The 16,358-nt window shown below is 52.2% G+C and overlaps 1 protein-coding gene across 10 annotated transcripts; it reads right to left on the bottom strand.

Moving 5' to 3' along the window:
* Positions 1-1,966: 1,966 nt before the first annotated feature.
* TNNT1 (troponin T1, slow skeletal type) lies at positions 1,967-15,757 on the bottom strand. 10 transcript variants are annotated; one of them, XM_036834572.1, is made up of 14 exons: positions 15,666-15,757; positions 14,105-14,152; positions 13,982-13,995; positions 13,648-13,698; positions 13,431-13,502; positions 12,585-12,606; positions 9,959-10,022; positions 9,141-9,257; positions 8,850-8,927; positions 6,527-6,640; positions 5,895-6,004; positions 3,146-3,236; positions 2,975-3,015; positions 1,967-2,111 (listed from the first exon to the last, which is right to left on the bottom strand). In XM_036834572.1, exons 2-14 carry the CDS (start codon positions 14,131-14,133, stop codon positions 2,066-2,068), a joined length of 849 nt encoding a protein of 282 aa, XP_036690467.1. In that variant the 5' UTR covers positions 14,134-14,152; positions 15,666-15,757; the 3' UTR covers positions 1,967-2,065. The 10 variants fall into 10 exon arrangements, with proteins under 10 accessions (XP_036690467.1, XP_036690470.1, XP_036690466.1 ...); XM_036834575.1 differs by having other exon boundaries at positions 13,669-13,698; XM_036834571.1 differs by having other exon boundaries at positions 13,982-14,004; positions 15,666-15,744.
* Positions 15,758-16,358: the final 601 nt, after the last annotated feature.

The following is a 16,358-nucleotide window of genomic DNA, read 5'->3' as shown; positions in this document are numbered from 1 at the left end:
CTGTGGCTGGGTGTATGCTGTTTTTGGATGCTTGTGTTTGTTGTGTCTGTAAGCTTTGCTGTAAATGTGTCTGTATTTTTGTGAGTTTTATTTATGGGAGACACAATCTGGGGTATCTGCTCAACCCATACAACTTACTACAGGATGTGCTCCCACCATAAGTTCTATTAGGAATCTTTAGGTTCCTATGCTTAGACTTTAACCTCTATTTAACAAATTCTATTCTACTACAATTGTTAGGAATTCCAGCTCTGGTTTAGGCAGTCCTGGATTTGATCTTGCCTCTGCCCACTTTCTAGCTCTGTGACCTAGGCTTAGTCTCTTTATCTCTGCCTCTCGTAGCTGTTGAGATGGTGTACCTGGCCTGTCTCATAGGTAGACATCAGCTCTGTACAGGCATTTTTATATTCCACTCATTACAATTCTCTTCTGCCCTTCTCTTTTCCATGATGAAGGTTTTTTTCAATTCTCAAGCCTGCTGTTTTCTCTCAATGCTAGCACTGGAAGTTTGATGCTTAACCTGGGAACTGCAGGCCCTCCTCAAGGCTGGTGAAAATAACCTCAGAAAGATAAGAATAAAATGTGGGTTAGGGGAGACTGGGTCAGAGACCACTAACTGCCTGCCCATCAAAAATAGAACCCTGCTTTTGTTTGGAGCAGCAAAACACCCAACCAGCTAAAGAGCAAGCAAGAGACCTAGTCATCTTTGCAGTTAGGGGTGGCCGATAAGATGTAAGTGAGCATTGCTGGGTGGGGCATCCAGAAAGTCTTTGGAAAGGGATTTGATTTAGCTGAGAGGTGCACGTTTCTGCCTTCTTGTCTTCTGCTGCCTTCCTTCCTGGAAGTGGATGTGATGGCTTGGAGCTCCAGAAATCATATTGTGACCCATCTGTGACCTCACAGACGGAGTCAGAGCAGAAAGGCGGGAGGCATCTCGGTTCCTGATGGCAGTTTTGTGGGGTTTTTTTAGGTTTATCCACTTTTGGCTTTGTTTTGTTTTGTTTTCAAGAGCCACAGTGCCTTTATTTAACCATTTTTAAAAATTGAAGTACAGTTAATTTACAATGTTGTGTTAGTTTCAGGTGTACAGCAAAGTGACTCAGTTATTTTATATATATATATATTATTATTCAGATTCTTTTCTCTTATAGGTTATTGCAATTTTTTTTTTGGCTACGCCCTGCAGCTTGTGGGATCTTAGTTCCCCAACCAGGGATCGAACCCAGGCCCCCGGCAGTGGAAGCACAGAGTCCTAACCACTGAACCACCCTATTACAAAATATTGAGTATAGTTCCCTGTGCTGTACAGTAGGTCCTTGTTGGTTATCTATCTTATATATAGCAGTGTGATCAGTGGGTTTTTGTTTTTAGTCTATTCACAAGGTTGTGCAACCGTCACTACTGTCTAATTCCACAACACTCCCATCACCCCCAAAAAGAAACACCATTCCTTTTAGCCATAACCCCTCATTCCTTCCTTCCCCTGAGGCCCTGGAGACCACGACTCTACTCCCTGCCTCTATGGATTTGCCTTCCAGAAATTTCCTATCAGTGGCATCACACAACGTGTGGCCTTTTGTGTCTGGCTTCTTTCGTTATGATTTGGAGACTCATCTACATTGTAGCCTGTGTCAGAGCCTCATTCGTTTTTATGGCTGAATGATATTCCCTTGTATCCATTCACCAGTGGACGGACGTTTGGGTTGTTTCCACCTCTTGGCTATCGTGAGTAACGCTGCCAAGATTCCTGTACAAGTTTTTGTGAGGACAGATTTTCAGTTCTCTTGGGGCAGAATTGCTGGGTCCTATGGTAACTCTACGTTTAACTTTTTGAGGAACCGCTGGACCGTTTTCCAAAGCGGCAGCCCCATTTTCCATTCCTGCCAGCTGTGTGTGAGGGTTCAACCTTACACATCACCGTCATGATTGTTGAAGGTTCTAACAATAACAATCAAAGAACAGCAGGTGCTGCAGGGGGAGCATTTATTTCAAGCCACAGATGGGACACCCACTCCCAGGGCTCCCGGGTGCCTGGAGGGGGGTCGGGGGGTCAGCGCCCAGATCCTCACTTCCAGCGGCCTCCGACGCGGCCCTTCCCGGCCCCCTTCCGGCTGTAGGAGAAGCAGGGGTGTCAGGAAGGAAGGCCTCCCTGACCCACCTCTGAGATGGGTCCCTGTCCTCAATTCAGGGAGTCCATCCCCCCAAATCCCCGCCCTCCCCGCCAGAGGAAGAGGCCGGCAAGTGCCTTCTCATTGGGTTCACTGCCTGGAGTGGCGTGATTAGTGGTCACAGGCCCACAGGCGGGTAGGAGTTGGTGTCAGCGGGTGAGCTCGGGATGCTCATGTGGGCGCTGATAAATATTTATGGATGGGTACAGGGAAGGGGGAAGGAAAGGGTGAGTGACTGAGAGAGGGTCGGGGAGGCTGGGGTGAAAGAGACAGAAAGATGGAAAGTGAGATGGAGAGAGAAGATGAAGAGAAGGCAGAGGGGAGGGAGGGAGGGAAGGAGAGAGGGGAGACAGAACAAGAAACAGAGGAAAAGCCGGGCTTCTCAACCTCAGCACGAGCGACATTCAGGGGCCGGATCATTCTGTGGTGGGGGCCGTCCTGTGCGTTGTAGGACGTGCAACAGCAGCCCTGGGCTCCGCCCACTGGGTGCCAGTAGTGTCCCCCTCCCCAAACAGGTTCCAGACATCCCCCGATGTCCCCGGGCTCAGGGGCAAGATCACCCCCGCCCCGAGAACCAGTGATTTAGAGGGACATAGAAACGGGCATTGAGACCCCAGAAGAGAGCTGGAGGGTGGAGAGGAAAGGACAGATTACGAGACCGTCCCAGAGAAAGAGGGACAAAGACAGAGCCCCCAAGAAGGGGTGGAGAACTGAAACTCAGAGTAAGGGACAGCAAGAGGAAAGGAAAGAGAGGCCCCAAGGGTCAGAGGGAGGGGTGTGGGGCTCAGGGCCGGGTTCACACTTACAACTTCTGGGCGTGGCTGATGCGATTGTACAGAACATTGATCTGCAGAGACAGGAGGGAGATTCTGGCACAGCCGGAGGGACAGGCCCGCTCACCCCCTACCCAGCCCCAGCCCAGCCCCCCACCCAGCCATCCCCAGCCCAGCCTGGCCTTCAGCAGAGATGGGTCTCACCTCATATTTCTGCTGCTTCATCTTCTCCATCAGGTCAAACTTCTCGGACTCCAACTGGTGGATCCAGTCCGACAGTTCCTGGGCCTTCTCCCTGGCAGGGTAGAAGGGCTGTCATGGAAGGGAGCCAGGCCAGGCCATGAGCCCAAAGAGGCTGAGGGAACTGTTCAAAGCCACACAGCGAGTCTCTGAGTTCGACATTATTGGTGCCATTTTGTTAATATTGGAGGCCACGATATTCAAAGTGAATTGCAGCAAGGGGTTTTAAAATCTCTGCCCACTTCTCCATATCCAAAACAGAGAGCTCACGTTTCTCTAAGGGAGAATGAGCATGGTTAAGGGCCTAGGCCCTGGAGTCAGAAAGCCTTGGTTCAAATACCAGCTTTGGAATTCTCTGGTTTGTGACTATGGCCAAGTGACTCCCCCTAGGATCCTTTTTCCCTCTCCAGAAAAATGTAGAAATCAAACGGTGAAAGAAATGGCTGGTTGCCCACCTTCTCCCTTTCTTCCCTAGAAATCGAATTTTTTGCAGTAGGCTCAGTTAAAAAGTTTCTCTCCCCAATCTCCCTTACAGGTAGGGTAGCCAATGGGATGAAAGTAGGTCATTGGGTGGAGCTTCCAGGTAAGACTTTGTGGGTTTTGCTTTGTAATTTCTGCTGCTTGGATGTGATGGCTGGAACTCCAGCAGCCACATTGGACCATGAGGTGATTTTGAGGACAGAAATATTGGGCTAAAAGTAGTGGAGCAGAAAAATAGGAGCCTGAGTCTCTAATGATTTTGTAGAGTTGCCATACCAGCTATGGACTACAGATTTCTTCTACGTGAGAAAACAAACCTCTATATTTTAGGCTGCTATAGTCAGATCTCAGTTATTAGAGGCCAAACTTATTCTGAACTTAAAAATCTACTGCCTTGAACTGTTATAGAATGAGAGAATAGGTATAAAGTACCTGGCACATGCTAAATACTCGACAAAGCTAGTTGTTACTATTCTTTTTATTCTTACTAGCAGTCTTTGTTTTCTTTTGCCAGCTAATGGTCTTCAAATGCTGTCTCTTCCGTGGTGTATTTTACTTTAAAATTTTATAGACCATCACATGACCTCTATCTAATAAATAAAACTTAAATAACTTGAGATCCTCAAAAAATATTAGTAGACCCCTGGGCTTCCCTGGTGGCGCAGTGGTTGAGAATCTGCCTGACAATGCAGGGGACACGGGTTCGAGCCCTGGTCTGGGAAGATCCCACATGCCGCGGAGCAACTAGGCCCGTGAGCCACAATTGCTGAGCCTGCGCGTCTGGAGCCTGTGCTCTGTAACAAGACAGGCCGCGATAGTGAGAGGCCCGCGCACCGCGATGAAGAGTGGCCCCCGCTCGCCGCAACTAGAGAAAAGCCCTTGCACAGAAACGAAGACCCAACACAGCCAAAAATAAATAAATAAATAAATAAAATTTAAAAAAAAAATTAGTAGGCCCAAATTATGAGTGGATGTGTGGTGAGGGAAGGAAAGAGGAGGAAAAAGGAACTTTAGCGACCTGTTATTTAGTGCTAGGCCCTGTGATAACGTGACTGGGGAAGGACGGCACATCGCCAGTGGTGGGCTGGAGCCAAATCTGCGCATCCTTTCCCGACTCCGAGTGCACTGTTCTCACACTGGTAGTTTGAAATCAGCACGGTGGGAGTATTTACACCGTGGAAGTGAGCAAATGCTAAGATGTGGACTTTTAGGCCCTGGAGATCCACGTGTTAAACATTTACCATCACACCACTTTGTAAAAGAGTGATGAAGAGCACAGACTACCGCACCAGACTGCCTGGGTTCAAATCCCCACTCTTCCACTTGCAAGGTGTGCAACCCTGGAAAGGTTACTCAACCTCTCTGTGCCTAGGGTTGCTCTTTTTTTTTTTTTTTTTTTTTGTATGTTCCAGTGGCTTGCTTATCTTTAACATGAGGGTGATAACAGTATTATAGTATCTGCCTCGTAGGGTTGTAAGCCCTCCACAGGGGGCTGCTGCTGCCGTTATGATGACGATGGTGATGGGCTCACTGACCTTCCACTGCTCTGTGATGTAGATTTTGTTATCACAGCCTCATTTTACCGGTGAGGGAAGCAAGGCTCACAGAAGGTAAACAACGTGCCTAAGATCACACAGCTGTAAGTGGTGCAGCCGGCACTGAGCCCCTGGCAAGTGGTTTCAGATGTTGAGCTCCAAACCCCATCACTGTGCTGCCTATGAGGTGGTGGATGTTTCTGACTTTAAAGTCTGTGCCTGGGCCAGAAAATGTCAAGACGCAGACGAGGGCCCCGAAGGAAAGACCCTCCCCGGCCTTCCCTCAGGTGGCTTATCACGAGATGCAGGCTGTGCAGACAGTGAGCTGTGAAGGGCAAGATAGAGCCCCATCCAGAAGAGATGTGGCTGGAAAACTGTTGCCAGTGCGTCTGGCTTTAATTCAGGTAAAAGATGGGGCCCATTCAGAGTTCCCAGGGGACATCAAAACACCATCATCTCCTAAATTTTGGTCAGATCTGTTGTCTGGCTTCCGTATTATCACCCAGACTCTACAGGTCTCGGCACCCACAAAACATGGGTCCTATATCAGTGAAACATTCCACAGGGGAGTCTACAGGGGCGCAGAGAGGGAGAGACACTTGCCCAAAGTCACACAGCACCAGGGCTTCTGCCCAACTCGGATCTGGGTCAGGCATCCCCTTATCTGCCTGTCTCATACCCAGGCCTCTCCCACCTACCGGAGCTGTTCTTCTCCCATGCGGTCGATGTTCAGAGGCTTTTTACGCTCCGACAAGACGCGCACTTTCGTCTCACGCCCTGTCTGGCGCTTACCCCGCTTCTGTTCTACCTGACGGTTGGAAAGGACATCGTGAGCTGGGGGATGGGTCATCCGGATGGCTCCGCACCTCGGGACCCGGGGTCCGGGTCCCCAGCCCCTCCTCCCTCAGACCCAGGGGTCCAGGCCCCCAGCTCCTCCTCCCTCAGACCCAGGTGTCCCGACCCCCAGCCCCTCCTCCTTCAACCCAGACCACCAACCCCTCCCCCTTCACACGCAGGGGTCCCAGCCCCCAGCCCCTCGCCCCTCTGACCCAGGGGTCCAGGCCCCCAGTGCCTCCCCCCTCACACCAAGGGTTCCGGAACCCCCAACCCTCCCTCCTCAGACCCAAGGGTCTGGGCCCCCATTCCCTCCACCCTCAGACCCAGGGGTCCGGGCCACAAGCCCCTCCTCCATCAGCCCAGACCCCCAGCCCCTCCACCCTCAGACCCAGGGGTCCGGGCCCCCAGCCCCTCCTCCCACGCCTTAGGGAGACCAGTCCTTTGCGCACCACACCACCCGTTTCCGGTTGAGGCCCCAGCAGGCTGAGCTCACCTTGACCAGGTAGCCCCCAAAGTGGGCCCCAATGTTGGACAGAACCTTCTTCTTCTTGGCGTCGTCCTCCGCCCGCTTCTTGGCCTCTTCCTCTTCCTTCCGCATCTTCTCCTCCTGCGGGAAGAAAGGGTTTAATTCCTGGGCCTCCCTCCAGCACCCTGGACTGAGAGGGGAGGGGGTCTGAGATGGGCACGTGGGAGGGGGCCCTCTTCTGCACTGAGTGAAGCGGGGATCAATCAGACCCAAGCGTAAAACAAGGTCAATATCAGAACAGGCAAGGATGCTGACAGTCCCCTCCTCACCTTTCCAGGCCTGGCTGTGTGACCACCTGCAAGTCCTTCCTCCTCTTTGAGACTTTATATACCACCCCCAAGGAAAATATTAAACTAGTGGAGGGATGTGCTTGCTTTTTCTGCATGCTCCAACCTGAAATGGCCAATGGTGATCTTTGCTGTGTGACCTCAGTGCAGGCACATACCCTCTCTGGGACTTACTCTTCCTTAGTCTCATGAGAGGAGAATGACTGTCCTCAGAGGGTCATGGAAGGTAACTTGTGATGGGAGTCGGGGGGTTTGGGGCAGTAAAGAGGCTCTTGGCCTTGAGCCTGAGGAAGAGGTTCTAGAATGCCTTCACTAAGGCATTACCACAACCAGAAAGTCTGCATTGCATGTTCCAGAATTAGTGGCTTGTCCAGACCAAAGCCCCCTCCCCACTGGAGAGGCAGGTGAGATGGGTATGATGGTGTTTCACTTGTCCAGGATTCCCCACCTGAATTAATTTCCTCTCGCTGCTGTAATTTGCAAACAGAGTGGCTTAAAACAATGAAAGTTTATCAGCTTATAGTTCTGCAGGTCAGAAGTCTGAAATGGGTCTCATGAGCTAAGTCAAGGTATGGACACGGCTGGGTCCTTCTGGAGGCATTAGGGGAGATTCTCTCCCTTTGCTCTTCTGGCTTCTAGGGGCCGCCTGCATCCCTTGGCTCGGGGCCACTTCCTCCATCTTCAAAGGTCCTCCCTTGTATAAGGACCCTTGTGATAACATTGGGCTCACCCAGAAAATCCAGGAGAATCTCCCGATCTCAAGATCCTTAACTTAATCATACCTACAAAGTCCCTTTTGCCAGGTAGGTTCCCATATTCACAGTCTCTGGGAATTAAGATGTGGACATTTTGGGGAGACCAGTCCTTTGTGTACCACACCACCCGTTTCCTGTTCTTTAAAAGTGGTTTCAGGGGGCTTCCCTGGTGGCACAGTGGTTAAGAATCCGCCTGCCAATGCAGGGGACACGGGTTCGAGCCCTGGTCCGGGACTATCCCACATGTCATGGAGCAACTAAGCCTGTGCGCCACAACTACTGAGCCTGTGCTCTAGAGCCCACAAGCCACACCTACTGAGCCTGCGTGCCACAACTAGTGAAGTCCACATGTCTAGAGCCCGTGCTCTGAAACAAGACAAGCCACCGCAGTGAGAAGCCCGTGCACCGCAACGAAGAGTAGCCCCCGCTCACTGCAACTAGAGAAAGCCCACACGCAGCAACGAAGACCCAATGCAGCCAATAAATAAATAAATAAATAAAGTGGTTTGAGGGACTTCGCTGGTGGTCCAGTGGTTAAGACTCTGTGAGGGGGCATGGGTTCGATCCCTGGTCGGGGAACTAAGATCCCACGTGCCGCGCAGCGTGGCAAAAAAAAAAAAAAGTGGTTTGAGTGAGCCACTCCTGATGCCAAGTCAGGTCATGTTTTCAAGGGTTAAACCAATGGAAGCATTCTAGCCACTGTCTCCCAACTAGCCAGTGATTCACTCCACAGTGGACAGGTGAACAATCTGAAAACATCCCAGGATTTGTGCAGGAGACAGAGAAAAGATGAGTTTAAGCCAGAGCTGCTGGTGGCCATTTGCCACCCCTGCCTGGGAACCATCTGGTTTGCCTGGGACTGACGGGATGCAGGATTTTCAGGGCTCAGACCAGGAAAGTGCCAGGCAAACCAGGATGAGTTGCGCACCCTCCTGGACACATTGTCCACAGAAATATTGGCCAAGATGGGAAGATAAAAGCTGGGTCTTTGTGATATTATTTGAGTCCCTTGATCCAGCCATGCCTGAAGCAAGCCATGCTCTAGACCTTTTAGTTATATGAGCCAATAAAGTTCTCTTTCTGCTAAGTTCAGTTTGGGTTGGAGTTTCTGTCCCTTCCAACAGAAAGACCCTTGAATAATACAGCATGAGGACTTTTATGGGATCACAGAGAATATTATGAGTGGAAAATTGCAGTGTCCAGCTGAAAAAGTAACATTTGGGCTCCAGGAGGAGGGGAAACACCCACCACCAGCTTAGCCTGACGCTCGCGCTCCTTCTCGGTTCTGAAGCGCTGTTGCTCAGCTCTCTCCGACCGGCGCCGCTCCTGGGGGAGAGAGAAGAATGAGGGGGTGCAGGGACCACCAGGCACCCCCTTTATCACTTCCCAGGGTAGGTCAAGAGTGGCGATGGGCACCAACTTGGGTACTTTCCCAAAAGTTTCAGCCTTGGGTCTGTAGTGGACGGGAACGTATCTCCCAAGACCCAACGGATGGAAGGAGGGAGAAGAATTTGGGGAACCCCACCTCCCTTGACTCACAATGCGTTCTTTTAGCGCCACAAGCTCCTCTTCCTCTTTCTTCCGCTGTTCAAAATGCACATCAATGAGCGTCTGCAGCTCCAGCAGATCTTTTTCCATGCGCTTCCGGTGGATGTCCTAGGGGACAGAGGGTGGGAGCACGGTCATTCCCCAGGTGGTGCCCCAAGAGGGCGCCAACCTCTCAGCACTTCTGAGAAGCATCAGGAGGGGGAGCCCTTTGCAGCAAGAATTGGTGTGGTTGGGCTTCCCTGGTGGCCCAGTGGTTAAGAATCCGTCTGCCAATGCAGGGCACACATGTTTGAGCCCTAGTCTGGGAAGACACCACATGCCACAGAGCAACTAAGCCCGTGCGCCACAACTACTGAGCCTGCGCTCTAGAGCCCGTGAGCCACAACTACTGAAGCCTGTGCGCCTAGAGCCCGTGCTCCGCAACAAGAGAAGCCACCGCAATGAGAAGCCCGCGCACCGCAACGAAGAGTGGCCCCCGCTCGCTCTGCAACTAGAGAAAGCCCGCGCAGAGCAACGCAGGCAAAAATAAATTAAAAAAAAAAAAAAAAAAAAAGAATTGGTGGCGTTGACAGCTGGGACAGACGTCTGCCATGCACTATGTTTCCAGCAGATGGCAGCAAAGCATCGTATTCTGACACTAAACTAAGGGGCTGTCAAGGCACAATTCCGAAAGAAGGGGATAGGAAACAAACAAACAAAAGGGAAAAGACAAAAACCAACAAAAAACAGTGGCTAGGAAGGGGCGCCTCTTCCTAATTTGCACCCTATAGGCTAGCAGCCCCTGCTGGGATGGGATGTCTGTTACTTACATCGAAGTCCACACGTTCCCCCTCTGGGATCTTTGGGGGGATCAGCGGAGGTACCACGGGCCGGCTGAGTGGACAGAAGAGAAGAAACACTGAGTAGTCTGACCTCCCTGCTGGGCTGCAACAGCCACACGTGCGCTGAGCGCCTGGAATGTGGCTGGTCCAGATCAGAGGGGCTGTCAGTGAAATGCACTGGATTTCACAGACTTGGTTGAACAAAAGAATGTAAAATATTTTACTAATAACGTTTTATATGGATTAATGTTGAAATTACGAGATTTTGGCTATAACAGGTTGAGTAAAATACGCTATTGGGATTAATTTTACCTGTTTGGGTTTACTTCTTAAAAGGCTGCTAGTAAAAAAAAATTGTTTTTTAAGTTATTACATATGTGGCTTGCATTGTATTTGTATTGGGTGGTGCTGCTCTGGGGGGCTGCCCTTGTCCTCTCCTTGATTTCCTGCCCTGGGCACTCCCACTTCCTGGAATTTTCTCTTTCTTTCTTTCTTTCTTTTTTTTTTAAGCTGGAGAATTTATTTTTATTCTTGCAGTTTTATACTAGGAAGTCAACATTTAATTTAATAATTCATTGTTCACAATTGATTTATAAGAAACTTTAATCCTTAAATTGTACATCAGTACCCTATGACTCCAAATCTTATTTATCACTCTCCTTCAAGTCTGAAGAAAATGATCATGTAATCTATTAACTTCCACAGACAGCACAGTCCCACTGACATAACATTTGGTTTGAAGTCCTACACTCATATGAAAATTAAGAATAGCCAGTATCAAACTGGCCTGAAACCTGATTGTGTTCCTGGCTCAGGATACCTGTAGTAAACTTGTAAGTCCACACTAAGACACAAAAATAAACTAGGGTGTGTATATCGTATAAAAAACTTTTCACAGTAGAGTAAAAATAACATTAAAATGTTACAAAATTTCAATCATATTACAGTGTTTTAATCAATTAGCTTTCAAAATGCCTGATTAACTGAATTAAATGCAAATAACTTTGTATGGGATTTTTTTTTATGTTTGCCCAGCATTTCAAAATGATTATGGAATATAACTTTTAAAATACGCTATACATATTGCACTTTTCTGCTAGGCTGGGCTAGTATCCTCCATGGCAAGATACCAAAACTATTGAATAAAATACACTTTAAAATCAATAGGTATTTTATTAATTTCCTTGAAATTATCATCATCATTACCAAAACCTTCCAGGATTTTGTAAGATTTGATTCCTTAAATACAGTTTTAAAGTTTAACTTAAGGAATGAAAAAAACCCTCATATATTTGACTTTTTGTTTCCTTTTTTGGTCATTCAATGATCAAAGAGAATTTTAAACAAATTATGCTTCATCTTTCCTGGCTTAATAAAAAGCAACAATTTCTATTATTCAGATTAAGAGAGTTTTGCCCTTTGATTCATTCGTGGGACACTCTTGTGATTAATGTCATTCACCCCTGTGACTTCGATTATCATCAATTACCGAGGATTCACCAACTCTGTCTCCAGCCCAGACTCTCTCCCAAACCCCAGACTCCAGTAAACAGACGCTTCCTGAACATTTCCTACCTTTGCACACACCCTGCCCCAACTGAGCTCATCAACCTGTGGGTCTCTCAGTCTGTGGCCCCTTTCCACCCTATGCCCTCTGCTCCAGCTTAGGCCTTTTCCCCTTGAAAACTCACCACATCCTACAGTTCCCTGGCCATGTCATGTGCCTTTGTGCCCCCGGGCCTTTGCACACTCCGTTTGCTCTGCCTACAATGCCCTTCCCCTGATATACTCCACCCCTGAGACCTTCCCTCCTCCAACAAGCTTTCCCTGACACTGAAGCACACCTGTGCTTTCATGTGCCCCTGTGCTCTCAGCCAGATCTGATCCTCGGCCCCCTCTGAAATTGACCACTAATCACGCCACTCCAGGCAGTGAACCCAATGAGAAGGCACTTGCCGGCCTCTTCCTCTGGCAGGGAGGGCGGGGATTTGGGGGGATAGACTCCCTGAATTGAGGACAGCCCTTCCATGGCTCCCCGGTGCCCCAGAGAATTTCTGCATCTCATGCTCGATTGCTGCTTCCTTGCATCTCCAAGCTTTGTCCCCAATGTCACACCCTCCAGGGGTGAGCCCTCACAGAATTCACTGGTCTGCCTAGTTTGGATCTTTCTCATCAGAATGACCTGTGTCTGCATCTGTTCCCTGAAAAACTAGCCTAGATCCAGCTACTGGACTTTGCACACACCACTCCGCTTCGTCATCTACAATCTCCCTTCTACTTCCTTCAGCTAGCAAACTGAAGGACTCCGCCCTCAGGACTCGGCATCACCTCCCCTGGGAAGCCTTCCTTGATTGCCTAGGGCACAGATAGGGCCCTCTTCTGCACTACCATTGCTGTATCTGGGTCTGTTTCACCAACAGGACAGCAAGAGTCTAACTCTTGCCAAACACAGTGGGAAGTTCACCAGAAATGTTTGTGGAAAGAAGGAATCACTGTCCTTTTCTATGTTTCCATTTCCCCACTCTCCTTCTCTGCCTTTCTTGCACCCTATCTCTGGAGGTGGGGGACATATTTAAGAGGACATGATTGGGACCCCCACCCCCCAGGATCTCACCTTGGTTTGGGGCGCTCCTCTTCTGGTGGAGGGATACAAAAAGATAATTAGCAAGAGTTCTTGGGGTGGGCATGACACATCCAAAGGAGGGACCCCCCTCCAAGCCTTGGTCCCCACAAGCCCAGTTCCCTTCTCCTGCAGCTCTGGGGGAAGGGTATGGGGGGGGGGGAAGAGGATAAGGGAAATCGGGGTGGCCATAAAGGAGGGAGAGGGTCACACGCATCAGATATACATTCAGAACTGGTGTGGGGATCCCCCTCCCACTTCTCTGGGAACCCAGGTGTCCAAACCCCCAGACCATAAGGAGAAAAAAAAAGCAAACCCTCAGACCCTCGTTCTACATACCCAGAGCTCCTGCCCTCCATCAAGATCTAGCAGTGCAGGGAGGCCCCAAGCCCCCTCTTCACTCGGTGACCCAGGAGTTGCGTCCCCAGCCCCCTCCCCCTTGGGGACAGAGGAATACGGACTCCCACCGCTAGTCCCTTCTACAGCCCACGCCCCAACCTTTGAATGTATATGAAGGAGACAAGTAACAGACAGGCGAAGATGAGAGGGGGGAGGGGTGCCTCTCCGCAAACATCCAACCCTTCTATAAGTATTCCTCCAGACTGGGGAAGAAGGCTTGGGTGTCGGTCCCTTTAAGAAGGAAGGGAACGGGTTAAAGCCGTTGCGAGGCTATTTCCCTTCCTGGCCGCCAGAGAGCGCGAGAGCTCTCCGGGGCTTAAAGGACCGGGCCTGGGGCGGGTTACGGGGACGGGTTACGGGAGCGGGGAGGGAGTCATCTTGGAGGTCAGGGCCCTGAGGACCCCCGAAATCGGCCTCAGGAAGCGAAGCAGCCGCGGTTACCTCGCTCAGCCACCGGCTCCGGCTCCTCGGGGGCTGGGGAGGGGGCGGGAGGAGAAGCGAGGATGTGGGGAGCTGGGGGAGGGGAGCAGCCATGCCCGGATGCGGGAGGGGAGAGAGGGGAGAGAGGGGAGAGGCTGTTAAAGGAGCTGAGGCCGAGGCCATCGAGATCCCCGTCCCCCGCCCGCCCAGCCCCCCGGTCCTGCGTCCAGCTCCAGACCTGCGGAGTCCAGGGCCTCACCTTCCTCCTCCTCCTCCGCAGCCTCCTCTCCTGGAAGGGGTGGGGGAGAGAAGAGGCGGCGTGAGGAGCCCGGGGCGGGGACGGAAGGGGCTTCAGATGGGGGAAGAGTGGGGACGTGCGCAGAGACCCGCGCTCGGGTTCGAGTCTCATCTAGACGGGGGGACCCCTCTGGGCCTCAGCTGCAAGTGGGCCCACTGAGCTTTTCCCACGGGCTGTGCGGACCAGGAGGGTGGGCGTAGGGCAGGGTGGGCTAAGATGCGCCGAGGCGTCCCCACCTCCCCTCCCCCCCAAGGCCAGCCCACTCTCCACTCACCTTCAGGCTGCTCCCTGGGGACCCGAGTGGGAAGGAAAGAGGGAGGGGGAGAGTTAGGCGCCTTGGCGGGGGGAGGTGTCTCCACCGCTGCAGGGCCCCAGCCCTCCTGCCAGCATCACTCACTCATATTCCTGCTCTTCGGCGTCCGACATCCTGGTGTCCTGGTGTGACCTACGAGCAGCCGAGAACAGGCGGAGTGGGGTGGGGCCCAGAGGAGGAGGGGCTGGGGGCCCGGAGCCCTGGGTCTGAGGGGGGAGGGGCCGGGAGCCTGGACTCCTGGGTCTGAGGGAGGAGGGGCTGGGGGCCTGGACTCCTGGGTCTGATGGGGGAGGGGCCGGGAGCCTGGACTCCTGGGTCTGAGGGAGGAGGGGCTGGGGGCCTGGACTCCTGGGTCTGATGGGGGAGGGGCTGGGGGCCTGGACCCCTGGGTCTGAGGGAGGAGGGGCTGGGGGCCCGGACCCCTGGTCTGAGGGGGGAGGGGCTGGGGGCCCGGAGCCCTGGGTCTGAGGGGGGAGGGGCCGGGAGCCTGGACTCCTGGGTCTGAGGGAGGAGGGGCTGGGGGCCTGGACTCCTGGGTCTGATGGGGGAGGGGCTGGGGGCCTGGACCCCTGGGTCTGAGGGGGGAGGGGCTGGGGGTCTGGACCCCTGGGTCTGAGGGAGGAGGGGCTGGGGACCCCCAACTCCTAAAGACTCCTAAACCGCGGGTGAAGACAGCGCATTGGGAGATACGGTCCGGGCAGAGCCCCAAGGCTGCAGCCCCCGCCCCCTGACCACAGCTGTCCCCTTTTGTCTTATGACAAGTCCGTAGGAACCTGATCTGAGTAGGGATTAGGAGAAGGTATTTGGGAAGGGACAGTGGCCCGAAGACAATAGCTGCCCCACCCCCAGGGTCTATTTTGGGGAGATGTCGTAGAGAGTGACACAGAGGACATCTGAGAAGTATTCGTGGAGGGGGGGGTTCTAGGATAATTAATCATACCCGCTGCCCTCTCCCACCCCAGGTCCCCTCCCCTTTGGCTGGTTATCTGCCCACCTGTCGCCTCCTTTCACCTTCACCCACTGCCATGGAGGGGACAGGACATATAAGAGCAGCTTCTGTCCCCAGACCTCATCCTGACCCCTAAATACTAAGACTCCCCAATCTCTGAGATCCCCAAGGCGTCCAGGTTGAGAGACCCCACAAAATCCCCATACCCACAGACCCCAATTTATGAATTCTGAAAGCCAGTAACTCCTCATATCTCCAGATTCTGAGACTCCAACTGTCGAGACTCCCGATTATGGGTGCCCTAAAATCTTGACCCCCTAGGTCTTGACATCCCCTAAATTCTGAAACCTCGGGACTGTGAGACCCCAAAATCTGGATGCCTAAACTCAGGGGACTGATTCATGAAACCCTAAAATATGACATTACAAATTCTAATACCTCCCATCATGAGACATCAGACTCTGCGACCTCGATTCCTAAATCGCCAGATTCTGAGACACTGCCCCCCAGTTCTGACACCCAGACTGTCTGTCATCCAAGCCCAGGGACTCCCAGTTTCTGAGATTCCCTCAGACTCAGACCTCCGAGGTCCTAAGATGTTATATTCTGGGACACCCAAACCCTGCAGTCCCAGCTTCTATAACCCCCAAGTCCTAATACGTTCCCTTCCATCCCCAGTTCCTCTGGGACCGTTACCTGAGGCTGCGTCTGCAGAGGCGTGAGCGGTGGGGCAGTCTTGCCGGGCAGGCTGAAGCACCCCCAGTTTATAGTGGGAGGCTCAGCCCCGCCCCAGGGGGAGAGGGAGGGGTAGAGAATTCCTTTCCTGACACTCAGAGGCTGCCCTGCCCCCACTCTGGCTCCACTTTCGGGATCGAGGCACCTCCTGGCTGTTCCAAGGCCTCTCCTCCATCCCAAAAGCATTGTCCAGGAACCCCAGGCTGGGTCAGGCCACCCTCGGGCTCCCCATCTCCCAGATCACACGGCACACTATGCTCTGAAGCCCCTGGGCTCAGCACGCAGTAGGTCCTTGGAGGATGCTTATTGATGAAAGGGGTACAAGGGACCCCTTCTCGCTCCATGAAGGGGTCCCTTTCTCTGTGTCTCTCTGGGCCTCCACTTCCCATACCCCGTTTCCCTGTCTCTATCTCTCCTTTGTCTCTATGACTTTCCGTCTGTGTTTCTCTGTGTGTGTCTGTCTCAGCTTCTCCGTCTCTCCACCTCTGTCTCTGTCCATCTCTCTTTCCCCCCCTCCCCACCCCCATCCCTTTGTCTGCCACCAGGATTCCACCCGGGTGACAACAGGCGCTAAAACGGGGAAACAGGTGTGTGAGGGGGAGGGGGAGGGGGTGTGTCAGGCCCACAGGACCTCACACTCCCCACCTCCATCGG

Source organism: Balaenoptera musculus, chromosome 19, assembly GCF_009873245.2.
Source record: "Balaenoptera musculus isolate JJ_BM4_2016_0621 chromosome 19, mBalMus1.pri.v3, whole genome shotgun sequence".
Taxonomy (NCBI): Eukaryota; Metazoa; Chordata; class Mammalia; order Artiodactyla; family Balaenopteridae; genus Balaenoptera; species Balaenoptera musculus.
The sequence above is the reverse complement of the archived record's forward strand: the minus strand, read 5'-3'. Positions and strand labels throughout refer to the sequence as shown.

Coding starts and splice junctions, on each gene's coding strand:
- TNNT1 (XM_036834571.1), bottom strand. CDS start 14,133: ATGTCGGACGCCGAAGAGCAGGAATATGA. Junction 10,023..12,584: donor GAGGAGCGCCCCAAACCAAG/GTGAGATCCTGG, acceptor CTGTCCACTCAG/CCGGCCCGTGGTACCTCCGC. Junction 2,112..2,974: donor ATCAGCCACGCCCAGAAGTT/GTAAGTGTGAAC, acceptor CTTCTCCTACAG/CCGGAAGGGGGCCGGGAAGG.